This window comes from Corvus cornix, chromosome 1A (genome assembly GCF_000738735.6).
Source record: "Corvus cornix cornix isolate S_Up_H32 chromosome 1A, ASM73873v5, whole genome shotgun sequence".
NCBI classification, from domain to species: domain Eukaryota; kingdom Metazoa; phylum Chordata; class Aves; order Passeriformes; family Corvidae; genus Corvus; species Corvus cornix.
In genome coordinates, this window is record NC_047057.1 from 53,088,593 (window position 1) to 53,115,965 (window position 27,373).

The following is a 27,373-nucleotide window of genomic DNA, read 5'->3' on the forward strand; positions in this document are numbered from 1 at the left end:
CATTCATTTATACTTGTCCCAAGAGAAGAGATTGGCTTGAAAATGAGTGCTCTTGCATTCAAGAATGATTTCCTTGGGTGGGGGTGGGCCTAGGTTTCCTTTTGGAGGCACTGGATGCTGAAAGAAACTTATAGATAATAATATTTACCAAATTAAAATGCATTATGTCATGATAGCTGTAGAGACAGAAACCCATCCCAGGTCATCTGATAAAAATAGCTACATGGGGAATGGAATCCACCACCACCTCGGTGAAGCCACAGGAATCTCTTTCCATTGTAAATATGCTCCATACAATGATGCCAGCTCTTGCAAGAGCAATAGTAAAACATAAATCACACTAACTCAGCACCCACCAAACAATGCAAAATGGCTACAGATTGAGGCTTGGCTTTGCGTGCAGAAGGCTGTGTCTAAACTTGGAGCATTTGCTAGGGCAGCCAGAGGAGAGACTCCAGGCTCTGCTCACATCACGGGGAGGAAGACAAATCTGGGACACAGACTTCACAGAAAACTCACACTCCTGTGTATTTTATTGCTATCCTGCTTATGGGGAGATTGTTAGCGCCCAGTGTGTCAGCAGAGGCACAGGTAAAGAGTACTTTGATTGAATTTGGGCAGGAGCTACACACCCATGGCACCTGTGTGAAAGAGGCTACATGCCTATCAGTGTCAGATGAGAAATAGCTCAAAACCGAAACTCTGACTACATTTGGCTGTCATCAATTATTTAGAAACCATCTAAATCTGATTTAGATCCTGAGGTCAGGCATTCAAATTTGAAAGCCTTGGCTTATTCCCATCTCCCATGGCTTCATTTCTGTCAGGATTTTCCATATATAATAACAACAGCAGTAAGAGAAGAGTGACTTCTTTTAGCAGTGCACATTCTCCCAGCCCACCAATTCCAAGGGACACGCACATGTAGCCTGAGAACCAGCCCAGGATTTCTTTGGCATTTGTAACCTGTGAATTAAAGGAGAACTCATCAAGCAATGCTGTTTTTCAGGGGTTTCAAAATTGCATTATTCTTTATCTGGATCCACAAACACAGGTTTGATTAGGCCTGTAAGTACATGACAAAGTGCCTTGCAGTACAAATGCTACACATTCATAAAGATAACATTTCAATAATTTTTCTTCTATCTTCAGGCTTCATTACTTTGGGTGATATTTTATGGTATGGACCATAAAACTGTAATATATATTTCAGGTAGTACCTTAAAATTTGCACCAAGGTGATTTTGCCATTACCACTTGTGAGTTGATTTGGGGTTTTTGCATGTTGATGTAATACTTGTGGCATTAAACCGGAGGATTAAACCAGTGCTTTCCAAAGTGGGACCATTTACAGCTTCTAGGTCTCATCTGGAGCCCATTAAGAATGTTGTTAATAAAAGGTGTCTCCCGGCAAGCTGCTGTTTGCTCAAGAGCAGGCAGCTCCAAGAAACGAAGGAAGGGTTCTTAATTCTCCCTATGGTGACCTGGGCCACAGTGGGGCAGCCTGGGTTACTCTGAGTGACCGCAAGGTGTTTCTGCCCTGCAAGTGGCTATGGTTGCACAGCCACCTCAGTGCTCCTCTTGCTGCCCAGGAGCAGAGCTGGATAATGTATTCATATTGAACTCTGCCAAAACCACACACCACCACAGCCTCTACAAGCATCTAAAATCCCAGCTTTTTCACCCTCAACACACATGTGACATGGAGAAAAAGCCTCTGATGAGCTCCAGCTTCTCAGGCAGAAGTCTAGCAACAGGAGCCACAGCAGAGGAGGGGACCCCTCATCAGTAAGTGTTGTAATTAGTAGCATTTGAGGTCACAAATAAAATCAAGGCCTGACAGCGCTAATTGCAAAAAAATACACACATGCAAACATTTTACATGAGGCAAGGCAGTCCCTTAAGTCCCAGCCATGCTTTGCTGAGCACACCAGAGGGATGCTGAAGTCCCCGGGGCAGCTGCCCTGCAGGAGGGAGAAAAGCCGGGTGTGCTACCCCAGAACTCTTCCCTGGAGGGGCTGGCAGCAGAACTGGGACCAAATCCATCAAAATCCACAAGCACTTGGAAACCAAACCCTATGCAACGCAAGTATTTCAGAAAATTGTAGCACTGTGTAGCACCTAAAATATCTGCAAGGATCATTTCCTCCCTTTCTTCACCCTCTTTAAAAAAGGCTTATATTATAACAGAACAATTATCTAGTTAACCAAGATATAATGGATGCTAAATGTATCCACAAACCCTTATCTACCAATTCTTACCTGCTTTTTTTCTTCTTTCCTTCAGCTGGCTACTTCCCTTGCACCATCCCTTTAATTTTCCTTCTTCCCTCCCTAAGGCTTCTGCAAAAAATCCTTCCTTCCACCACCTTTTGCCAAGTTTTCTTGAAATCCTGTGTTTTTTGGGTGTGTAGTAGCCACCCTGAAGTCTGAATGCAACATTATTGATGTTTGTTGGTGTAAGCCATTCCTCAGAACAGGGATGTGTTTCTGCCACTATCAAGTAAAGATGACTTTGCTTAAAAATATTCCTAGCTTGGTCCAGGTAAAAGGCACTTCAGAAAAATGTATGGTCCAGATAATTAAAAGCCTTGTGATGACCACATGGTCTGAAGCTCTAGAAAGCCAAACAGACCTGAAGAAAATTCTCCCTCTCTGTAATTGCTGCTTAAAAACTGCTCTTATTATTAGCTAATGTGCTTATTGGTTACTCCCAGTCAGAATAATCATAGTTAATAAGATTATCTTCTTGTGTTTTGTGTAATTAGCAGGGGTAAGAAAAGCAGAGAAAAGTATAATTTACCTTGCATTAGGTGCACAAGCTTCCACTAACCACAGATTCTTGAATGCAATCCTGCACATTGGCTGCACTTCGGCATTTTGCAGCTTTTCTTTAAGAGTTTTGGATTTTGAAATTTGCACTAAGACCTCTTGCAAGCAAGCAAACCAACAGCATCGCGAAGATTGCATTCTTTAGTTTAATATTGAATTAATTTTGCATTTGCGGTGCACACTGTTCAGAACCAGGAGCTTAGCTCCCTTGAAATCAACATTAAAATTATTTCTCTTTGTCTGCTTTAGATTTCCCTGTGCTTTCTGGATCAATGCAAATTTCCCCTCTACCCAGAAATTTACCCCACTTTTGAAACTCTAAACTTCTGGGGAAAAAAATTGCAATAAGCATTTGAGTTGAAAGCTGAGGTAGCGAGTGAAGTGTGAGAATTTCAATTGCTTAGTCCTTTAAGAGCAGGAATTCTTGCCCAAACAACACTTTTCTATTGGAAATAAGGAGCACAAAGAAGAAAAAGGAGGTTCTCTTTGTAGCCTGCTTAATCTAATCTAATCCAATCTAAAGCAGAACAACACGGCTGCCAGCAAGAGCCTGTGCAGGAAGGCTTTGGGAATGGGGAGAGCTCTACCTGAGGCTGTTCAGCAGCTCTGTGATGGAGCAGAGACAACAACCTGGATCTCAGGCGTCCTGGCTCCATGATCTGGTCCGAAAGGTTCCCCGGGGACAGCAACAGCCCAGTAAACATCTCAAATAGGTAAAAATTTGACAGTACTTTAAAACTGGCTTTTGGAAACAATCTCTCGGCACAGTGCATTTGAAAAAGAGACTGTATGTCTGTGCAGGCAAGCACACGCGGCAGCGTTCCTGAAAAGCAACTTTCAGAGTAACAGAAGAGGTTTGATTTCTGACTGGGAAGCACAGGGTAGCTATTACGCAGCCATTCTATAATTTCCCCGTATTTCCCCTTCCCCGGAGTACTTTGTTACCCGAATACTTGGGATGACGAGGAGCTGGTTTTGCTCCCTCCCAACGCCAGCGTCTCCCTCAGGGCCGCGCTCGCAGCGCCCCCTGCAGGCCGGGAGCGGGGCCAGCGTCGCTCGGCCACAATAAACTTGCACTGCTTCTAGCACGAATCCAACACAGCTCCGGGCCAGGTACTCTGGAAAAAGAGAAATTAACTCTGCCCCAGCCAGCACCGGCACGAACACACACCAGGGACGTCAAGGGGTTTGTGTTTTAACTCCTTTTGCTCCCCTCCTTTCAAAAACCTCTGTAAGCAGGTAGCACCAGTACAAGATGGGTCATACAAAGTTCCTTTGCAAATACTCAGGTTCTGAACGCTTGAAGGCACTTAAAAGCTATTTTTTTCATCCCAGGTATCCCCTAAAGTTGTTCCTGCATGCTTCCAGAGTACATTTTTTGGTTTCCAAAGACCACAAGTTTGCAACTGTCCTCTCCCCTTCTCCTACCAGCCCAGGGAAGGGCCAGCTAAATCCCGTGGGAACAGAACTTTTTTAAGGAATATTTTAAGCTCCATTTCTGGAGGAGACATCTAATAAACAACAATATCCTGGCCCTTATTCCATACAGGATTTATAGCACATGTCCAACTCCTTGAAAAATCACAAGGGGTTAGTGGGGGTGTGGGGAGAAAAACCCTATGTTACAATGGTTTTAGTAATTTTTTAATGTGCAACCAAAGCCTTCACCTTTTCTTAGTTATTTTTGTGGCCACAGCACTTAGTAGGTTGGAGGGGAAAAATATGAGGCAGAGGGCTTCTATGAGGCTGTTGCTACTCTGAAGGCAACTTCTCCCCTCTCTCACACTAAACTAATCACATACCATTTCTTCCACAACAGTCCTGACACCAGAACTCCTTCAAGCCAGCTCACAAGTGAAACAGCATCTCCACAGATTTTCCTTTGCAAATCCAAGGATCTGCCTCCACCAAGAAGAGGAATACGCCTTTCAGCACTTAAGAAGAGGGGAATTACCTTACCATAAAAATAAACTCCTTGGGAAATTTCTTCTTTCACCTACTGAACTTCCAGACTGCTTGGGGGGAAGGTAATATTTAAACAGATGTTCTTACCTTGATGAAGTTTCTCTGTGGGAGTTTCATAGCCTAATCATTCAGAAAATCTAGGTGGAATATTTAATTTAGATGGTATGGTTTTTTTAATATAAGGTTAGCCGAAAAATTCAGCATGATCTTGACAGAGTAAAACATGTCTTGAGGCAAGCTAGTCCTATTTTTTTTTTTCCTGTTTTCAGACTACCTAAACAGAAAAAATAATTATTTATTCTCCTTATTATGTATGTCCCCAGGGAACCCCTCCATTTTACTTGGACTCATCTGTGGAAAATATTTAGCATCTGCTTCTCTATTCTCACCATTGAGTTTTTTCTTCAATTTCAAACATTCTCTGCCTCAAGACGGTAGACATGCCTCTATTTTCTTAGTAGTGCTTTTGATTTTGCCATTGTATACAAATCAGTATGCAGAGATATTTACATTAACAATAATAATCTAAAATCTAGTACCATGGCAATTCATTCTGCCCCAAGAGCCCTGCTGCATATGTTGTTAACCCAAAATTCTAATCTGAATTTTAAACCAACACACAAAACTGCCCCCTGTCTCGAAGTCACCAATACTAAGAACAAGATAATTAACTTTAGAACTAATTAATAATTAATAATACCAACTGTATGCAATTAATTAATACCAACTGTATGCAGTTTAACAAAGACAAGTGTTGGAATCTGCACCTGGGATGGGGCAGGCCTGGATGTACAGACAGACTGGGGAATGAGATGCTGGAAAGCAGTGCCACGGACAGGGACCTGGGGGTCCTGGTCAGTGGCAAGTTGAACATGAGCCAGCAGTGCCCTGGCAGCCAGGAGGGCCAGGCGTGTCCTGGGGGACATCAGGCACAGGATCAACAGCTGGGCAAGGGAGGGGATTGTCCTGCTCTGCTCTGCACTGGGGCAGCCTCACCTCAGCACTGGGGGTAGTTTTGGGTGCCACAACATAGGAAGGCTCTAAAGCTCTCAGAGTGTCCAAAGGATGGTGAAGGGTCTGGAGGGGAAGCTGTATGAGGAGCGGCTGAGGGCACTTGGTTTTTTCAGCCTGGATAAGAAGAAACTTGAGGGGAGACCTCAGTGCAGTCTGTAACTTCCTCATGAAGGGAAGAGGAGGGGCAGACGCTGATCTCTTCTCTGTGGTGCCCAGTGACAGGACCCCAGGGCATGGCCTAAAGACGTGTCAGGGGAGGTTTAGGGTGGATATGAGTAAAAGGTTCTTCACCAGAGGGTGGTTGGGCACTGGAACAAGTGTCCCAGGGAAGTGGTCACAGCACCAAACCTGACAGCATTCAAGAAGCGTTTGGACAACGCTCCCAGGTACATGGTACCTGAGATTCTTGGGGATGGTGCTGTGCAGGGCCAGAAGGTGGACTTGGTGATCTTTCTGGGTCCCTTCCAACTCAGGATATTCTAGGATTCTAATTTGGGTACCCATTCAAGTAGGGAACTAACCTAGTCATATGCAAATTCATACTGCTTCTTCAGAGATCTTAATGGTCTGAGGAAACATTTACATACAATTTCTATAAACATTTGAGACAGTATTTGACTGAGCATTCAGCAAGTCTGAAATCAACATCTTCAAAAAGCAGCAAATTAAATGCATTGCAGGAAAGACTTCCCAGCTGTCAAGCCAATTTTAATCATAGCAGGAAAAAAAAAAACAACTCAAACACCTAGATTGTGAAGAAACACTTAATAAGTCCATCAGTGAAAAACACTTAATGGTCAGAATACATACATGCAGTTCCAAGAAAAAGGCCTGGATAATTTGAATATTGTTTTTCTTCAGTATCATGAAACTTGAAGTGAAAGGTAACATTGTTGGTGCCTTCCAGATTAAGTCTAAAAAGAGTATTTCTCTTCTTTCCTGAAACAGTTTTGTTTGGAAATCTATGCAGGAGCAATAGAGTACACAAAAGACAAAGATATGTATCTATATATACAATTTTCTTTTATTAACAAGGTATGTCATTACTGAACAAGGCAACTGGGAAATACAAGGACTGGACATAAACATGAAAATTTTACAACTCGACTAAAATTGGCATATGTTTTATATACAGATGTGATTAATTACGGTTACAGCTCTACTGTATTTGATTAAACACTGTCCTAAGCACCTACGTTATGAAAATATGAAGTTGATCATACAGAGCTCAAGTATGGAATCTAAAAATAACAATTTAAAAACTTCCAAACTTTCTATGTTCATCTGTTTTTCAGAACAGCACTATAGCTTTTCCTACTACCATATACATGAAAGATTATCAAAAATATATTGATGGGTCTATCACTAATCATGAATATTTATATTTACAATAAGTTAGCAAATTCTTCACCAAATACTTTATATACAAAACTCAATTTGCCCTTTGTGAAAGAGTCATTAAAAAGTTAAAAACCATAGAAATGCCAGTTAGAAATAATGCATTCCAAAAATTGGACTTGTTTACAACAACTGAGAACAATTGAAAATAATTTATGAAAAAGTATGTAATTTTAGAACATGAACTCTCACAACACTTTAGTTCCAATACAGAGTAGCAGGAATTTTGTCCCATGTGTTCTTTGAGTGGCAAACTTCTCTTCCAATCAAGCTGCAAGAAAAAAAGAAAAAAATATATTCTTAAGCAGTTCGATGTGAGTCTTTGAAGAAGACAGAAGTACTTCAAGGGACCAATATTTTTTCCCCCCTTCTCAGTGCAGGAAGCCCTGTCCCCATCTGTACTGGCCCAAATACTCAGAATTCTTATTTCGCACCTTAGAGGCTAAATGGGGAAGGAAAAAAAATAAGAGAAACCCAACAAAAGCCTCTGTACTCTGTACTTTAGTGCTATTCAGAAGTGCACAACCTTTTGCCAGCAGTGTTTTTGAGTATGGTCTTGGCTGATGTTTGTATTGACTATAATGCTTTTGCAGCATGCTTTGAACACCCCTAACAAAATCAGTCTTCTCTGCCAAACTAGAAACCCCTCCAACCTGTCTCTCAATTGAAAAAGAGCTTAGACAGGAACCAGACGTTCGCTCTGCAGGTACTTCTTCTACACAGACACGAGCACCTAAGGAATTCTGCAATACAAAACATGGATGCTGAATGAATCTACACATACTAAGGATTAGACAGCTACTGAAACACAGACTCCCTTGGAATTATGTTCCACTCAGGCTCATCCGAGTAACAGAAAGCAGTTTGAGAACACAGAAGCAGCTTACAGCGCTTCTAGTATGTGAGAAAATAGCAGATGGATCACTCACTAAGGTCTCAGCTCACTTCCTCAATCGACGGCATTATGGAAACAATGCTGCGGTTCTGCACTGAATCAAATCACTATGACACAATTGTTCATAATGCACTGCAGTAACTTTGACAAAGTGCTGCCACTGCATAACAAGCAAAATTAGATCTTGCTGTCGAATCCAAATGAAGTAGACTGAATTTCCCTTTTTATCTCTAGAGATGATGAATGTATCTCCTACACTTGCTGTACGGAATCCCTGTTTTTCAGTTCCAACAAAATCTCTTTATGTGCTATTATCTCGCTTGTTGTGCTATTCTTACTTATTCTTCAAACTCCATAATGACAAGTGCTCCACCTGGTTTTTTTATAAACATCTCAATCACCTTTAATCTTTGCAGCCACACTCCCAGTCATGAAATTCTGTCCCCTCTTATTTCAGACAGTCCTCCATTATTTGGCTTTCCTCCTTAGTAATTACTCCTTAATTTAGTCTTGATTCTTTTCAGGTCATCTTCCTTGTGGCTCTCAAATCAAGCTTACTGGGGGAAGAGGTGTTACAATTTTGACCTTCTCCTTCCTCTATGCTGTTCCCGACTTCATCCGAAAATCAAAATCGACTTATCTCTCTGTTGATGATTTTACACATACAAAATTTCTTCTCCAATTTTCCACTTCTCTCTACACATTTTCACACCTGTTTGTGTGGATCTATCTGCAGTGCCTCCTTCTCCAAATTCAAGTCTTTTTCACCACAGCCTGACAAACTTGGGCAGTCTGAGTAACCTGCTTCAATTACAGACCAATGACAAAAGCTCATGTCTTCAAATCTTATTTGTCCCTACATCTTCACAATCAATAACTACACCAGCATTTTGAAGGTTTTTGGCAGTTATCTCTCTAAAACATGTTCTGTTTAGTCCACTTACATGTCTAAACTAATCCAGGCCCTGAGCTTTTCCTCTTAAGTTGTCTTAAGTCTCCCGATTCAAGTCACCATACATTCACACAAACAATGCTACTGGCACAACTTAAGGTGAGATGTGGGACCAGAGAGTAACTGAAGCTACTTAAGCAGCTCTGCTGATGTATTAAAACCAGAGTTTATCCATCTCTCTTTCATTAACACCTGGATCTGTGTCTGATAATCTTCAGTCTGGCTCTATTTTTGCAACTACTTCCTATCTCATACTTCACAAACTCTTAGAGCCAGAATTTTGTACTGTCTGTACAGTCCCTGGAAAACAAGTATTTACAGAAATACCTTAGGATCCTTTGCATTGCAGTGACATGAATGTTATCACAGACACAAAATTTGCACAGAAATTTGATAGCTTTAAGGTGCCTCAGATCTTACCAGTTTAATTTGTGCTCTGTCGCTGGACTTTTGGTCCAACGCTCTGAGTTTCTTCTTCTGGATTTGGGCGTTTCCCTGTACTAATGCCAGTACCAAGGGCCGTTCTCCCTGATAATTTAAAATTAGTATTTACATTAAGACTCTATTGCACCCTTATATATTCAGGAAAAGTGTTTGGGGTTTGTTGTTGTTGTTGTTTAAATTACCTGCTTGCAATAAATGTGATTGCTGATTGTCTCCATGAGCATAGTGTAAGATACTACTTGCTTGACAGTAACCTGTTCAGATACAGTAGATATTTATTATACTACATAAAATTTAGAGCTGCAAGCAAGCGTAAAATTATGTTCTTTACAACAACAAAAAGGAGCCAATTGATTTATTTTCCATCATCAAGAAAAATCCTGCCAGAAACTATCCTGAATGCAGAAGAGTTCATATGCAAAAGAAAAATAAGCCTCATGGTAGTCTACAGCAGTTAAACATATATGCACTTATATATGCAGAGTGAACAACGTTAAGTGCCTACATATTTATGCATTATCTTTGCAACAAGCAGAATGTTTATATAGCCAAACACTTCAATTATAAGTTGTTATAAATTTTAACATTACTTCTGCCAAGTCTCCTCATCCTTTTTATTATATTCTTATAGCAATGCTAATGAATCCCTAGCACAACTTAGTTGTGGAAAAACAAATAAAGCAAGTAACTTAAAAGAAAGATGCAAACTTTCTTCTGATTCATGTAAACTATCTCCTGGCAACCTTGAAACTGAGTACTCTGCATGAATAGTGCAATCAGCAGAAGCAGTTGCAAGGTTTCTTGTTCTGAACAGTTGCGGTGTTCCGGTTATGTTCTGGGTGCTTAAACAAAACACAGATTACAGCCCTTCATGATCAGTAAACACACCACCTGTGTTAAGACTGCAAAGAAACAAACAGTTGGGTTAAATTTGATGGCAACTTGGATCTATCACAAACCACAGCTTAAGGTTCTGTATAGTTAAAGTAACAAGAATTTGCTTCCACAACAAGAGACTACCCACACAAGACTGTGGAAATTAATTATATATGAAAAGAGTGGTAGTGAAATCAGGGAAAAGATAACATACAAATTTTGCTATCCAATACACAAGGTGAACTTCTGGTTTTCAGTTTCATTTAAAGTAGCCTAGGATAATGTTTATTAATTTTTGTTTAGTCACACTTGTGATCCCTCCCACTCAAAACATACAAATATTGCTCTAGATGAGCATTTTAGAGATAAAAATGACAAGACAAACAAGTTCACTCTAAGAAATAATTTCTATGTTTTGAGAACAGAAACAAGGTCAGTTCATGTTGTAGACAGCAGCTGTCACCCAAAATCTATCCATGCTATTTTGATGTTTTGTCTGGTTTTCCATAATTGCAAGGATTTGGAGATCCTCTACAGACAGGGACTGCCATAATACCTTGCTGCTGAATTCCACTTGCTCCTGTATGAGAGTCTCCCAGGGCACATGACTGAACAACAGTATGACCATCACCAGTTCCCAGCTGAGCTCCTGGAGAGGCAGGGAGAAGAGTTAAACATAACAGAAGGTACAATTCTAGTTTTGGAATTTGAAGTGTGGGGGGTTTACCCCCTCTTCAAGAGATAAGCTTTTTATTGTGGCTTTTAATTTTTTTTTTTTTCAAACCACCTCATTACACGTCCAAAGCTCTAATGATTGTTGTTTTTCCAAATTCACTGAACCTCCGACAAAAGGAATACATTTCTGATGTGAAAAGTGTAAGTACATGTATATATTAATACATTTTAATGAGAAAAGAGTGCAAATAATGTTAATTTTTTAAAAATAAAACCTTCTTGTCTTATAAATGTCCTAAGAAATAAAGAAATGTAAGAAATAAAAGCTCAAGCACCCAGCTTTAAGGAGTTTGCATTTTAATCCTTAAGAGAACTGTACTGGCTAAGAACAATCAGGTCCATCTTCCTCCACAATCTGCTTCTAACCTTGACTAAAGCCTATGAAGAACATAAAACCAGTAGATTTCCAGTTCTGCTGAATCCTTTTACACTGAAGAGTCTAAGGTATATATAGTGCGTATATAGTATTTAAGTATTTAAGACCCGCCATGGGTTAATACAATCATAATACTGTTCTTATTTTTTCTTAGTAGCAATAAATTCCAGTTAGCAATCTAATGCCAGCACTAGAAAACTTCACAAGTTAACAATTCTCACTTGAAAGTTCACAAGTCACTCTTTATTATAAATATCAGGATGCTTATACACTTCTAGGAGAAAATCATATTCAAATACTTTTGAAGTCAAACTGTTCAATACAAGTTAGTAACTAATTTTTGGAGGAAGGAAAAAACACAGGTTAAAAATATTTGCATATTAGAGATTAATAATTTCAATATGTCTTTATACAAATACTATCAAACAGTGAATAAATTTGAAAATATTTGTGACTTGCACTAAAAATTGTCTTATAAAAGCAGTTCTTTCTTATAATATGAAATGGCAAGGGCACTATGAAAGAAGTTCATGTAGTTCAGTTCCAATAATTCTATGCATTGTAAGAATTTGACTGACCTCCTGTACTACCACAACCAGAAATGCTTTCTCCTGGTGAATAGCCCATTAGGCCACCATTTCCATTTCCATTTGGATTAGAAGGCACTGTTGCAAGAAGACCTAAAAAACAAAATAAAATATATAAAGAAAGATAGCAAGAAAAAAAAAATTAAGTGCAGCATTCTGTTTCCCTTGTGATAGCCAATTCTCCACCCGCAGCTTGAGTAGTTTACTTTTACAACAGAACATCTCTCTGTCTTGCCTACTTCTGTTTCTTGCCAAACTATTTTAGTTCACATTTACTTAATATTCTGCGTAACTTTTCCAAAATTCCTTAAGTTACACGTATCCAATATGTTGGGTTTAAGTGCAACATATCCTGAACATACTGACTGCTCACACCTTCCTGAGCAGTACAATGCACCTGGTTTACCTCTTGGAGCACAGGGGGAGAATGCTACCAGGGGCTGGGCTGGTGCCTACTTCTGCAACAGCATTTGCATATGCAAATACACTATCATTAAAGTTATGAACCACATTAAATTTCTAATCACTGGTACTCAAACCTATCTGTACGACAATATCAGAATGCACAAAAGGCCCAGTTTAACAAAAACACTTCCAAAAACCCATAGAAAAGAAAATCCAGGCAATATTTGGAGAGGCACTCCCCTCAAACTCTCTCCTTTCTCAGTACATATATTATTTTCATTTACTTGGATACAAAGCCTGGTCACTACCCTGAGCTTACACCTGACTCCCACTGCTATGGGACTAAACTATTAACTGCTAGAAGATGAGAAAAGTTTAAAAAAAATAAATAAAGCAAATAATCGATGATCATACCCAGTCCTCTGTATCGTGAAAGCTGCTGGTAGATCTGTTTCATTCTCTCAATATTCAGACGGCTTGCCTCTGCATGGTTTACCATTGGTTTGGGATAATTAACTCCTATAATACATTTTGCAGCCTTCTGGATGCTCTCTGGGGCATTCCAAGGATCATAGATGTATTTTGCAGGGAAACCTCTAAGTACTGGCAAATAACGTCTTTAAAAAAATAACAAAAAGGTAAAAAGGTCACGTTACATATCAAGCTGCTCAATAGTTTAAGCAACACCCATGAATCAATCACTGCAATTTCTGGATTGTGAGTTACCTGATATAATCCCCATTTGGGTCAGTTCTTCTGCCAAAACCCACTGGGCAGTAGCAGTGAAAAAACTGCTGAAAGAAGGAACTACAGGATAGCCACATCCAGCTTCCAGCATTCACACTCCAATCTGCATCAAGTAAGAGCTCTTCAAAGACCTTAAGAAATTAGTGCAACAAGTTAGTCTGGACATGGCACACTGTCAAGGCACCTACTTTTTCAGGATTAGATCCTGAGTTTCTGATTTAAGCTCTTTCTTACCTGGCAGCGTTCACAGAATGTTCAGTAGCAATTGAAATGCCTTAACACCAAACTCAAGAACAAAACAAAAAATTCAAAACCGGGCTTTTATCCTGTAAACAAACTTGTAAACATCTCAGGAAGCTAAGCATTCTTACATAAAGACATCCTTGAAAAACAAATCCCCAAAGGATGGCTGGAGCCTGATGGCTTCCAAGTGGCAATTGCTGTTTTCAGAAGAATTGCTTCATCACATCACAGTTGAGTAAGCTTTGCAAACTTCCAGAAAACAGGGAACATACAAAGTGCATTTTGAACTCAAATTGTTGGTCTGAATACCTCAACTTGCACAGCACTTTTCACTATGTGAGGAATCTCAAGAGTTTCAGGGTAGCACAAACATGCAGAAGTTGTGTTCTTGAAGGCTAATAGTTAATCTAGCAAGTCACAGTTTTGAGAACACACTCAAATTCCTGGAGGTATTTTGAACCACCAAGAACACTGAAGGATGGTGTGACAGATAAAGTCTGGAGTGAAGACAAAAAACTCCCAAAAACTTTAATTCCAATTTGCTACCCCTACTATATATATTAAAAAAAAAAAAAAAAAGAGAGAAAGTTGAAGATTTATGAGGGTTTCACTTTAAATCCGGAGCTCAGTAGTTGTGAAACATTCAAGCTTCCAGCACCGATTGTTTTTTCATCTTCGATACAGACAATACTAACTTGTATAAAAAGAAGTTTATCTGTTCAGTCAGATCACTAGCAGTGCAGGCTGACAAAAAACAGAGCAAAGGCCTCATTCTGTGAAGGACAGTGCTCAAGGACCTTTTATAAAAAGAGTGCACCTACAAGTAGTTTTAAGAACAGATACTTATTTAATACATATTTTTGCACATTCTGATTTTCCTTTCAAACTTGCATAATTTCCAAATGTTCCAAAGCAACTACCATCTTTCTTCATGCTAAGGCACAAAAAACCCAACATCTTAGTATTGCCATGCAGCTTCAACTAATATTATTCCTATACAGGGTCTAAATAAGGTAATACCATTAAACAATAATCTCCTGATCTCTCTCGCCATATATTCAACAAGGCATTCATTCCACAGTATACACTGAATAAGTGTTACAAAAGTATCTTTGTTTAAATATCTGCAGCTACTTGGGAAAAAAGTTTGTTTTGAAAAAATAGGGTTTATCTTAAAACACTTTCAAAAAACAGATGGTGACTCATAATGCAACAAGATCTTTAGACATTAAGTGTGTTAGCATACAATTGTCCCACTAGATGCTGCCATGTAGTAAGACTTTGGAAATAACACCACGTGGAAGGCCAGATTAACTTTTGCTAGCTATGGACACGTGACTTGAACATCTTGCACAAATCTGGGGCCTTCTGTATTATTGCAAAAGTAAGAACAAGCTGCCATTTTTCTGTAATATACAGAGTAATATATCTAAGTTACCTATGTGGATCTTCAATGTTTGTATTTATGAACTGCAAAAGTAACCAATTTTTTTAAACGGAAAGGTGTTTGCTTACAACTGATTTTTAAGAAATGAAATTTCCTATGATTGTATACATATAGAAATATGGGGTCACAATCCTGATGGCAAGTAAATTTTTTCAGATTTCAAAAATAAAATTGTCTGATTCTCAATTTTTCATAGATTATTATTGCTCAGTAAAAGTTATGCTACCTTTCTAAAAATGCAAAACTGTTCAAAGGTTTAATTTAGTGAGATTAAATTATTCCATTGTTTTCTTCAAAAACCTGACATCTTAAATTTGAGCTTCAGCATCTCATACTTGCACAAAATTAACTGCACTGAGCCTTCAGCCAAATCATGTTGCCTGTGCTCACACTTCTAACACTGGGCAAAGTGACACAAATTGCTGAAACAACATTCTCAGTTTTTAGTTTTCTCTCTTTAATTCCCATAGTACTTCCCCTTTGCAGGGAAGCAGATGCAAGATATGAATAGAACTTGTTGACACAGAATGACTGGGGAAAAAAAAACCTCAATTACAATAGTTATGCATGTTTATTTGCCCAGATTTAGAAAGAAATCTCAAATTTAAAAGAATTTCAGACCTATTCCAACTGCAAGAAACACTCTAACATTCCAATAAAAGAGAACATTCGAGAGGCAAAATTTCAGCATACCTGGTTTTTCAGAATCGATTTAGTTTTGCCCACAATTCAAGGTTTAAAATTCAACTTACAAGACACAGTAACAATTCTAGAATGACTTTAATAGGCACTCCAAGACTTAAATTCAAGAATAATAAACAATACCTTCATTCCTTCTTCCCAGCTAATCCAGAGGTCACCTCGAGTCAAAAAGCATGCTACAGCATGCCGGGCTAAATGGTGAATCCAACCCTCCTGACGAAGTTGCGTCATAATTGCATCAATCCAAGGAAAACCTGTCCTGCCTTCTGCCCATTTGGCCAAAGCCTCAGGATTCTTATCCCACGGAATTTGAACACAGATAGGATTCCCCTCCATTTTATCAAACCGTGGATTGTTAGTCGCCGCTGTGTAGAAAAATTCACGCCATAACAGCTGGCCATAGAGGGAGAGGGGAGGGGAGCTGTTCTTTTTTACCTGAAGATCATCATTAAAGAAAAACATTTTATTAGGAGAAGTAGGGGAAAACTGTGGCATCTAACAATATGTAGCTGGCTACACAGAAATCCTACCTTTTTGTACAGATCCGTTAACTTGAAATAAAAGAGCCGACAGGACAAACAGCCAAAGCGGAGGTAGGGACTAAGCCCTGTAGGGCTTGCCAGAAGGGAATTTGCATTCATTCGTGGTCTTTCAAAGTTTGCTACCCAAGCCTTAAAAAAAACAAAACAAAACCCACACAGCAAAATCAGACTAGAGGCTACATAGCAACTTATAAAGGGAGAAATCACGCACTGTTTGTAACTGAATGCAAACAGTGGACAGATGGTCAGGTCACCTACGATACCCAGGCGTTCCTTTTGCATCAGCAGAACCTCTAGAAGGTAGTTCAGCTCAATACAGAAGGCATGGACTGTCTTCCAGAACTATCTGTGATTTTCTTTTAAATACATTGGAAATACAACTAGCAACACATTAGCTGTCAGAGGAACTCCCCTTCAAAGTTATAAAATGCATGCTTCGAATAAAATTACTTCAAAAATAAATTTAATTTTTTTTAATACAGAAGAGTAAACCAGACTGTCTCTAAAATTCATAGCAAAGATAATCTGCTATCATCATTAAAAAACAAACTGTTGATTTATATCATTAATGCCTTGAGTTCAAGTTTGCGGGGTTTGGTTTTTTTTTAACACAACTTGCCCAAATCCCTTTAGGTTTCATGGCAAAGAGTAACTATGTTTCCCAGCCAGATATGCCAGACTTGCAGTGATCTGAAACATACCTTTCGTTCTAAATGTCTTTCCAGTCGCGTGAGAGCTTCTGTTTCTCCCCCTGGCCACACTGCAGAAGGCAGACCATCTGTGTCAAAACCTGAAAGACAAATTGAAACAAGGAAATTCCTTGTTTGTTTATACTGTAGGGCAACAAAATTATAGCATATTGATACTTGACTACATTCTACTGCATCCTGAGAAAAACCCTAAGTTAGGATACATGAAAAAGTGTGTTTTAAAACAGTATGTGACCAAGACTTCTCAAAGCACATCCAATACCTTTAACATGCAGCAAAACTCAAGTTTTTCCTTTTACATTTACATTAATATACATTACAAATTTTACACGCTGAATGGTCTTACTTCAGTCCCATTTCTTCTGGTTTTGGTTTCTTTAGGTTTTTTTTCATAAAGTGACCTCTCTATCATTTCCCAAATCTGCAATATGCAGGCTATATCCTAAAACCTTTTTTTTTTATTACTACTAAGAAGCAACAATTCCTATTGTAATTTACAGAATGTCTAAAAACTTTTTCCACCAAGGTAAAAGTGTGAGTGCCATCTTCAGAACATTCCTAGATATCACTGACCTCAACTTAAATAACAGGGATTGTTAATTTGATGACAAACATGTACTTGAGCCACAAAAGAAAGATAAAAAGAAGGTAATAAGATTTTTTCCATACCCTCCCACCTGCCCCAAGATTGTTCATCAGATGCATGAGAGAACATGTCTGTCTATAGTTTAACCACTGCATAGTGAGATCATCTCTTCTTAGAAAGGCTTTAAAAACCAAGGTCTGTTTTGCGAGAGTTCAAATGGACTTGACAGGGCAGTCACAGGTTAACCAAAATCTGTCCAGACCCTTTTGTTAGCAATTTGGAGGTCATAGCGCATTTGCTTCTATTTTGGGAGGTGTGTGGAGAAACAGGAAAGAGACTAGGAGAGTCACAGGACAATAGCTGACACTATTCCTTAAAATTACATTTACAGAAACATAAGACTTTTTTCCCCCCAGAACCTTCTGAAGTAATTGTCTTACTACTATCTTTTTTTGGTATATCAAGGAAAGAGGGGTTTTTTTTAAACTAGTTTGTTAAATGACAGATTAATGACCTGAAGCACAAAGATACAAAGTGTATTTAATACAAAATGAAGCATCAAAGACTATTAATTAATAGCTTAAAGATTATTTGGTACCCTGGCAATGCTGTATTACAAGAAGCCAAACAGTACTTAGTATATTTTGACCTGACCCCTCATTTACCAGAAAACAACCAGAATTTACAGAGTTGATTATCTTTTTTTGTTCCTTTTGTATGCCATAATTGCATCAGGTTAACAATTAACCACTAGCAGGACCTCATTCATTGTTTTAAGTATTGTGCTTTTAGTGGGAGATTATATCTTAGTTGTTTCAAAATGTCAAAGCCATCTCAGAACATACCCAGCTCCTCAAGTGATGGCACACCGTACTTCTCATCGTGGTCATCAGAAACTGGAGTAGTACATTTTTTCATTACTTCTGGAGTTATAGTCTCCACAGGCATCTCCAGGGGTTCCATTCTACTAATTAGGGTCTGAAATCGCTTGTAAGTAAGAGGAGGCTGTCCTCCATTTAATTCTATTATTCTATATTAAAGAAAAAAAAAGAAAAGAAGCATGTCAGACAATAGTATTTAACAGTTTTTCTTATAAAATATACTCAGCTATACATACACAGAAATATCTTCTTACTTTCCTCCAGCTTATATAGAATCCCAAATATACATGGTAATTCAGACAGTCAGAACTTTAAATATACCATCCTTTTTTCCCCACTACGGAGACATATAAATTAACTGTTTATAAGCAAGTCAATTTCCTTCCTGGGTTACAGAAATTCCCTCATGAACAAGAATATAATGAACATGGACAGTTCAAGGCAAAGAAAAGAACAGATCAGGAAAGCAGATAGAGATCCTAGCTACATACAGAAATATCCAAGTCACTTACAAGACTATGGTATTTGCATTCAAAAAACCCATCTTTCCCTTCTGGTACTGAGAACAGTAGTTGATATTAAAACTGTCTTAATATGGGGGGGAAATTAACATGTAGCTTATACACAATGACTGCTGTAAAAACACAGTTTCGTATTCTGTATTGTATATATCTAAACTAGTCTTGGAAAAAAGGGAAAACTTCAAAGAAAAATTTACAAAGTGATAGATGAAACCAAATGCTTATTTAGTGGGGTGTTTGGGTGGGAGGGGAAAAAAAAGGAATTTTCAATTTGGGATTTTAAAAAAAGTCAGCCATTAGTTTCAAAAAGTAAATACTTCCAATTTTGCTGCCCTCCCATGTGTCTGTCTCTTATACATTGGCTTGTAACAGAGTACAATGGGCAGCTACCACAATAAATCACTCAAGAGAAGACAAGTCATACTTCTAACTAGTTTGTGCATTATGTTTCTGTAATAGGGAATTAACACTAATCCATTAAATAGATATGTGGAAAAATATAAACAAGACATTAAGTAAGGCAACACAGGGATAGCAAACAATCCCCAACTACTTATTGAATGGAAAATTGGTAGGAAACAGTTCTTAAAAAAACAAAGGACAAGAAGTAAAATAAAGACAAAACAATTTAACAAAACAACTAAACAAACATGTTACTTGGGAGATGCCACAGGCATGCTTGAGTAACTTAATTATAAAGGACAACTAATTAAAATGAACATTATTTTCAAAAGAACTCCAAATTAAAACTGCATTTCAGATACAGTTATATATCAGTTTTTAGAGTTTCAAAGTTCTACTCAGTATGTAGTAAAATTTGGATGGATGGATGGATAAAAGCGAAACATGAAACAAATTTGTAGTTTTCCTAACCATGAAGTGTTCAGTGTGGAAAGTAGCACACAATATATAAATTAATACTACATAAAATTTTAAGGGGCTTTTTTCTTCCTTTTTTAAAATCCAAGGTAAACAGTAACTTACTTGTCTAGGTCATACAATGTGTGGGAAATCCGAACAATGACCTCCACTCCAGCTTCACTAGCCAGCTTCTTGATAGCTGCATCTCTTTCCTTCCCAAATGGTTCAGAATCATATTCAATAGAAAGTTTTGCAATGTTCCATTCCTACAACACAAAACAAAAGTTGTTACCAACTCAGCTGCATGATGGAGGGTGAGGGAAAGGAGAACTGGAAGGACAGGGGCAGAATGGAACACCAGCTATTACCTGTGAATAGTTATCAAAGATACAGAAAGATCCAAAATACATTAGGCACCCAGAATAACAAAAATAAAGTCCAACTTTTTGGCATCTAAGTAGCTATCAGGCATAAAAAAAGCCTCCATCTGTCCTATTACTGTGGATGTTCACTGTAATGGAACAACTTCCATGCAAATTTTGAAAACTCATCTATAGCTTTAGGATCCACATACCTTAAGAGACTCAACAGAAAAGGAAAGATGACAAAGACTGTCTTCTGAACATGGATCAGCAGCAGTACCTTGCTCTGCAGAAAAGCTTTTTACATATGCCTGTGAGCTTTAGCAGCAGAACTGAAGTTTCAGGGAAGAGGGGTGGAAATACTGCCACTCTCTCACACCAAACACTTTCTTTACCTTTTCCAAATCCCTACTCCTCACTCAGACAATCTTCAAATTCTTAATTAAAAAAAAAAGAAAAAAAGGCTGTCTTCTACAAAGAGAATACCTTATGCCTTGAAGTCTAATATTCTTTATGTCACAGATTCTGTTACCAAGGCCACAGTCACAGGTGAGGAAAAAGAAGCGAACAAAGGGATCAATAATGGCTAAGGCTTCTGCAACAGTAGGAAATTGGAAAGCTGAAGTATGCACAAGATGATCCTAGAAAGCCATCATGCCAATCAAACTCAAAGAAATACCTTTCTAATACCTCAGAATCTTAATGACTTGGTTTAATACACCATAGTATTTCAGAGAATTGGATTTACACCAGAGACAAGGGCACTCAGTGCTAATCACCTGAGGTGCTATTTCACTTCTGAACTCCAGCTCTCTCCCAGCCCTGAGGACAGATGATTCCAAGGAGTGCTTGCTCTTCAAAACAAGGCTGGGCTCCGGCCATCCTTAAGTCTGCCAAGACTAATCCAGCAGGCCTTGAATCCTCAAGCAACCTCCTACACCATCACATAACATTTACTTCCCATTTCATAATGTAAAACCACTGTCTGACAAGTTGCAGCAGATACTTTTCTAAACCCTTCTTTCCTCTGGCTTATAGCAAAGATGACCATAAAAAAACCATGACCAAGACCCAGAGCCATGTCCCTAAGGGAGTCAAGAAAACTCTGCTGTGTAATGTGAATACACCCAGATCACACCAACGTGAGCCAGGCAATTAGAAGAATCGTGGACACAGATCATTTTGCACGTACTCATACTGCAGAATGGTTTTAGCAACACTGATGCATTAAAAAAAGCAGTGATTGTTTCAATTTTATTTTCTTTATTGAGACAAGCCCAAAGAGCTAAAGACAGAAAGCAGACCAGGACAAATTGAAGAGGATGAGGCAAGAACAAACCAAAACTTAACTGAAATGAAAGACCCTAAAGGTGTTTGAGGCCTTTGGCAAGGATAAAGATAGATCAGTGTTCTGCCTTTTGAAGGAATTGTTCTTCAGTCTGTGAAAAGGAAAGCCTTACCAAGAAACAGCTGTTGTACATTCATTCCCAGGAAATCCACAGATGCTGGCATCTGTGATAGGACTACTGACACCAGGCCATACCGAAGTTCCACTGTCTCCTACCATGACTTAGCTAAAGTTATTTTTCCAAACTTAACTGATCTTTTCCACATCTGTTCGTTCTTCAGGGTCAGGATCATTGCTCACCTTTGAAACATTTAATAGGGATGATCTGGAACGCTTTGTTCAGTGTTACAATCCCTTCACTGCACTGCAAGTGTCTGATGTACAGCTACTGCTCTGGCAGAAGTAGTTGTGAGATATAATTTTAAGAGATAGATACATGTTCCAGGTAGACTTCAGCCAAAAGTGAAGAAGTCCTCAAGAGCTTCAGTAACTTGTTTGAGCATAGAGGATGTCCTCAAAGCCCCTCAGTGAACCACTATATGATAAAGGCACTTTAATTTGAGGAACCACAAGACATAAACAGACGTGAATGTTCGTTTTTGATTGCTGTACGCTATCTATATTACAAGTTATTTTCATTTTCTTCTCACCACTAAAATTAATATTCTAAAATAGTGGCAATCCAATGCTGCCAGGCATTGAAAGATCAGCCTAGCAGCAAGATCTGCAACAGGAGCTGTCAAAGTAGCCATTAAAGTATTTAAGAAGACTTGTTACAAGTTGCTCAAATCCAGAAGGTAATGCACACAACAGCAAGACTTTTGCTCCTATTTAAACGCAACCAAACTAAATTTGGCAGATAAATACAACAAGCTTGAATATCTGAGAGGTTGCAAGCAGCAGCTAATGCCACAGTACTCCTCCAGGAAATTCTTCACTGAGGGGAAATCAAGGAAAGTCCAGTAGAAGTATCATCCAGTTAGTGCTTCACAACAAAACCACAATAATGAAGATGGAAATATGAGTTTTGGTTGAGTTTTCAGGTTGGTGTTGAAGACCTGGGAATAAAAATCTTGAATGTATGACCTCTGGAAAAATGGGTATCTACTTTTGCCCCCACAGTCTTGCTTGTTTCAGTCACCTGAATTCAGTCATTCTGAAAAAACTCTTTAAATCAATTTGCCAAGTGTTCATTTTTACTACACTATTATAGTATTATTACCTTAAATACACTATTATCCATGGCCAACGTATTACTATCAGTAACAATCACTCACAGCTTTAATATTTTCAGTAAGACCCTTTCCCAAAAAAGCCTTAAATTTCTTTGACTAGAAATTGCTTTCTAGTTACACTATGCTTTTAACAATACTACTACTAGAAAAAAGCTTATTAAATCACCTTTAATGGCCAAAAAGCAATCACAGCAGATGTTTGGCCTAAATAAAACATTGCTTTTACAGGTCATGGTTTGAACATCGATTCACATGCACAAAATTTTATTTCAGTATTACAAAGGGAACCTGTAAAGGAAAATGTAGTAATATACAGTACCTACACTTAGCAAACCATTTGAAATCAATTCTGTTTCTGGAAGGAAAGAAACAAAAAACAGTAAAGTCCAAAAGCAACTCAGTTCAGCTGGTGATATGTACATTAGAGAGGAAAAATTCAAAACAAACAACGTTAATGAGAAACTGCAAGGATAGATCATTATTTGCATGAATAACTTGCACAGAATGGATCAGTACAAGAAAGATTCCTAGTTGAAATTAATTTGTTGGTCATACTTGTGGATAGAAACAACGAGTGCAAGGTGGCATTTACCTTAAAAAGCCTGGGGAAAACATCTGCTGGCTGTCCACGGATAACAAACAAACGTGAATTCAGTTTCCGTAGATTGGCATCAAGATCCTCAAGACATTGAAGCAGGAATCTGCAAGAATTGTAAAGAAACATTTATTTTCTGAGGCAAACCAGACAATTTTACAATAGAAAAAGGTAACTAAGAGGAATAATCAACAACAACTATCAGACCTTGAGTGCTTGGTGCATTTTTTGGTGATGCATGCATGTTCACATCCTAATTACACTTGGCTTACAGTGGTATAACCATGTAATATCTTCCACAATACATAATTCATAAAACCAAACCACACTTGTCATTTCACAGTTTTCCCCTCAATGTTATTCAGGTCTGGAATGGACTAAAACATACTCTAGTCTTAACTAAAACTAGAAGTATCTTGCCATTCTAAAGACAGAAAAACCCTCAACAAACAAACACAGATAATCAGCTGTTGGCACACTGCTACTGAACTTAATCCAAGTCCTTCTTACAAAACTGAACTGTTACTAAAAACAGCATACTAGAGGAGTACACAGTCATGACTCTCCCTCTGGTCTTCATTTATAGAAACAGCCCTCTACGTAGCATATGCATCTTGACTGTACCCTCACCTGAATTATTTATTGAGCAAATTAGCACATCAGACAAAAAAAAGGGGGGGAATGGGGTGCTGCAAATCTGCAAGTGTTCAAAGGAAACAGGTAGTTGCACAAAGAATGTTGAAACAGGTTCACATGCGCAAAGATTTATTAGTAGATATAACAACTAAAATAACTCCAATGGTGAAAGTGGTTTGGGGAAGAAATAAAAACAAAAGGAAAGAGGAAAAAAAGAACTCTACTTTGCAGCCAGCTGGAAAGAGAAGTGCTGGGGTTTCCCAGATGAGTGCCCTTCCCCTGGACTCTCTCCAGTCTAACAAGTGGCTCCTCCATAATATTTTTCTCATGTGGTCAGCAGGTTGAGGCAGGTGATTCTGTCCCTTTACTCTGCCCTGGTGAGGCCACATCTGGAATGCTGAGTCCACTTCTAGGCTCCCCAGTCCAAGAAAGACCAGGAACTACTGGGGAGGGTCTGGTGGAGGGCTACAAAGATGATGAGGGGACTGGAGCATCCCTCTTATGAGCAAGGGCTAAGAGTTGGACCTGGGTAGTCTGGAGAAGAGATGACTGAGAGGGATCTTATTAATGCATACAAATATCTTAAATGCAGCGTCGATAGGACAGGGCCACTCTTTTCAGTGGTGCTTAGCAAAAAGACTAGGGGCAATAGGCACAAACTGAAACAGGAAGCTGCATCTGAATATGAGGAACAACTTTTTTGAGGGTAACAGAAGACTCGAACAGGCTGCCCAGAGAGGCTGCATTCTCCTTCTCTGGAAATATTCAAAACCCATCTGGACATGATCCTGTGCAACCTGCTCCAGGTGAACCTGCTTTAGCAGGGACAGTTGGACTAGGTGATCTCCAGAGGTCACTTCCTACCCCAACCATTCTATGACTCTGTACTAACAATATATATTTCACCAGGAGCTGCTCAAGCCCTCTCAGCCATTCCTTCTTACAGTGCTGTTGGCACTCAGCAAAGCACATGGTGATCCGGGCAACTGCTGAGTCAATGCCTGGTGGTCATTAACTTCTGTGCTCACACATTATTGGATCCCCTGCCATAAACCACAAGCTACACCCAAAGTGGGGGGAGGGAAAAAGAGGCAATTCCCACATTGCAGTCCATTACTCCTGAGGAAAGCTGCTGTAATGACACTGTGCAGGTGCAAGGCCACAGCGATAACACCTCTGGAGCAACCGCCCCAGACCGAGGCCGGGGAAGCAGTGCCACGACAGCTGGAGACGGCGCCTGTGCCTGGTGAGAAGGTGCACAGCTACCATGGAAGGGCAGGAGCACCTCTGCAAGTGCCCACAGTGTTATGAAGACAAGACACTGAGCAACCAGGTGTACTAAAATCAGGAGCTCATTGACACCTAGATTTTTAAGACGAATCCTAAAAGCTAACCAGATACAATGAAAATGCTACACCTTCTAGGAGGGATACAGCATACATGATTGCTGTAAACCTGCTAACATCCATTTTCTAAGTATTTAGCAGTATGTAAGTGATGCCTACCTAACACACATTGCTTCCAACTTTACATGGGGAAAAAACTTACCAAAAACACTATCTAAAAGGCTGGGAGGAACCTCCCCTGGCTGCTATTAAATGCCTAAAATGTGTGGCTCACTCGACCTGAAAGAGTAAGAACAGGACTCTTGGCAGCCAGCATAAAAGAATACAATGGCCTCTTGGCTGGCAAACTATGTGAGATGTTTAATGACTAGAACAAACCAAAAATGCCTAATTTTCTCACTTTGCTCGGTTTTGTTTTGAAAAAACTCTAGGCTAGTCAGAAAAGAAAAAGAAACTTCTCTATACTCCTTTAGTTAGAAACCATGCAGGAGTCATTTTAAGAATCAGATCAGAGTTGTATATGCTTCTATCAGAGAGAACTTGAGCCCCACGTTCCCAGGACAAAGTCAATTCCATCTGGACTCTGAAAATTACAGCTTCATTTTTTTAAACCTGGAATGACAGATGTTATTCATTAGTCTTACCCATGTGAATCTCACCTTCAAGGAGCATGTGCATTCACATACACTTCACAAATCACTAGGAAGACAAACTGCAATACTGTCCTGGATAACTTTGGAATAGTCCAGAGGGTTTTGGGGGTTTTTTTTGTGGCTTGGTTTTATGGAGTTTTGTTGTTGTTACACAGGTTTGTTTGTTGTCTAAATTCATCTCATGGAGTATAGGGAAAGGTTATGAAGAGAAACTGGTGACATAAAATATTCATAACTATTCCTGTATTTCAGGAAACTTTTGATTTTTTTCCTATTGACATTTCAGTTCCCTCTATTTTCTCAATCTCTTTTCTTCCTACCTGACTGACCACAATACATAACTTCTAGTCTGGACTTGGCACAAAATCCTATTCAAGAAGATAACATGCACCGACCCAGTCTCCAATTCACATCCAAGATCCCTAAACTTGCCCTTAATACTGTTTAATCTCTGTTGGTCCCCCAAATCCCCTCTATTATCTCTCTTATCTCTCACCACACTCCAGCATTTCAATCGCCATAAAACTCTTTTAGGTACTTAACAAAAATAACAGCATAGACTCAAACTGTTAAATATATGTAGGAAGAGAGCAGGAGGGTGGCCAGGGGACACACACACCGCCCCCCCTTACCTCAACAAAAACCAGAAGAAATTAAAAACAGCCAAACCACAGCTTGTGTTGCAATACTTACGGAAAGCACAATGTTCAAAAATAATCGACCAAATCAAGCCCTAGTGACCCGACAATATCTAGAGTAACAGCAATGCAAAAGAATACTGCTTTTGGCTTCCAGAACACAGACTCAGTTTACAAGTAGTTACTCAGAACAAGCATTCCATTTTTTAAGCATTGAATCTTTCAGTTGAACCAAATGTGTTTTAACAAAATGTGATGCAAATAATTAATCATCTATTCTGTTTTCATCAACAGTGTTTATGCTATACCACATCTAAAGGCATTTTCTCATTAAAGTGCTAATAAAAGTTGTCTAACATAAAAGCCTTTACAAAGATTTATAGAATCACAAAATACTTTGAGTTGGAAGGGACTTTTAAAGGTCATCTAGTCCAATCTCCCCCGCAAAGAGCCTTGTTCAATATGAACCTTCTTAAATAATCGCTTTTAAATACACCCCTTACCAAGAAACTTAATAATCGAATCAACTATTTGTCATAACCCAAGTTTTCATGTCCTATTTTTCTCATGAGTACCCCTAAAACCTGCAGAAGCAGCACAGCATCTTTAACTGTATGCAAAATGACTTGACCTTTCTCTCTGAAAAGATACACCAAAATGCTCACAAACACGTTCCTTTCACAGTAGAACAAAACCAAAAATGAATGGTAAATTAGTCTACGAATTGAAAATGAATACGAAATTTCCATCTCATAAAAAGTATTTCTTTTCAGTATATGAGCTCTAGAGGCAAAGTTTCTTCACAGCAGCTATGAAATAAGAGCTACTAGGCTTGAACTCT

At 38.9% G+C, this 27,373-nt stretch overlaps 1 protein-coding gene across 2 annotated transcripts in view; it reads right to left on the reverse strand.

Moving 5' to 3' along the window:
- Window positions 1-6,811: 6,811 nt before the first annotated feature.
- CRY1 (cryptochrome circadian regulator 1) overlaps window positions 6,812-27,373 on the reverse strand; it is a 39,281-nt gene continuing 18,719 nt past the window's right edge. The window contains exons 2-14 of one of the 2 annotated variants that reach the window (XM_039570774.1): window positions 23,257-23,365; window positions 19,843-19,985; window positions 18,302-18,486; window positions 16,862-16,950; window positions 16,149-16,289; window positions 15,742-16,053; window positions 13,206-13,357; window positions 12,894-13,096; window positions 12,066-12,167; window positions 10,933-11,025; window positions 9,683-9,754; window positions 9,477-9,584; window positions 6,822-7,480 (exon numbers count right to left, since the gene is read on the reverse strand). In XM_039570774.1, coding sequence (XP_039426708.1) covers window positions 9,481-9,584; window positions 9,683-9,754; window positions 10,933-11,025; window positions 12,066-12,167; window positions 12,894-13,096; window positions 13,206-13,357; window positions 15,742-16,053; window positions 16,149-16,289; window positions 16,862-16,950; window positions 18,302-18,486; window positions 19,843-19,985; window positions 23,257-23,365 — 1,705 coding nt within the window. In that variant the 3' untranslated portion in view covers window positions 6,822-7,480; window positions 9,477-9,480. Of the gene's footprint in view, window positions 7,481-9,476; window positions 9,585-9,682; window positions 9,755-10,932; window positions 11,026-12,065; window positions 12,168-12,893; window positions 13,097-13,205; window positions 13,358-15,741; window positions 16,054-16,148; window positions 16,290-16,861; window positions 16,951-18,301; window positions 18,487-19,842; window positions 19,986-23,256; window positions 23,366-27,373 lie in introns of both variants that reach the window. The other variant, XM_039570775.1, reaches the window with a different exon arrangement.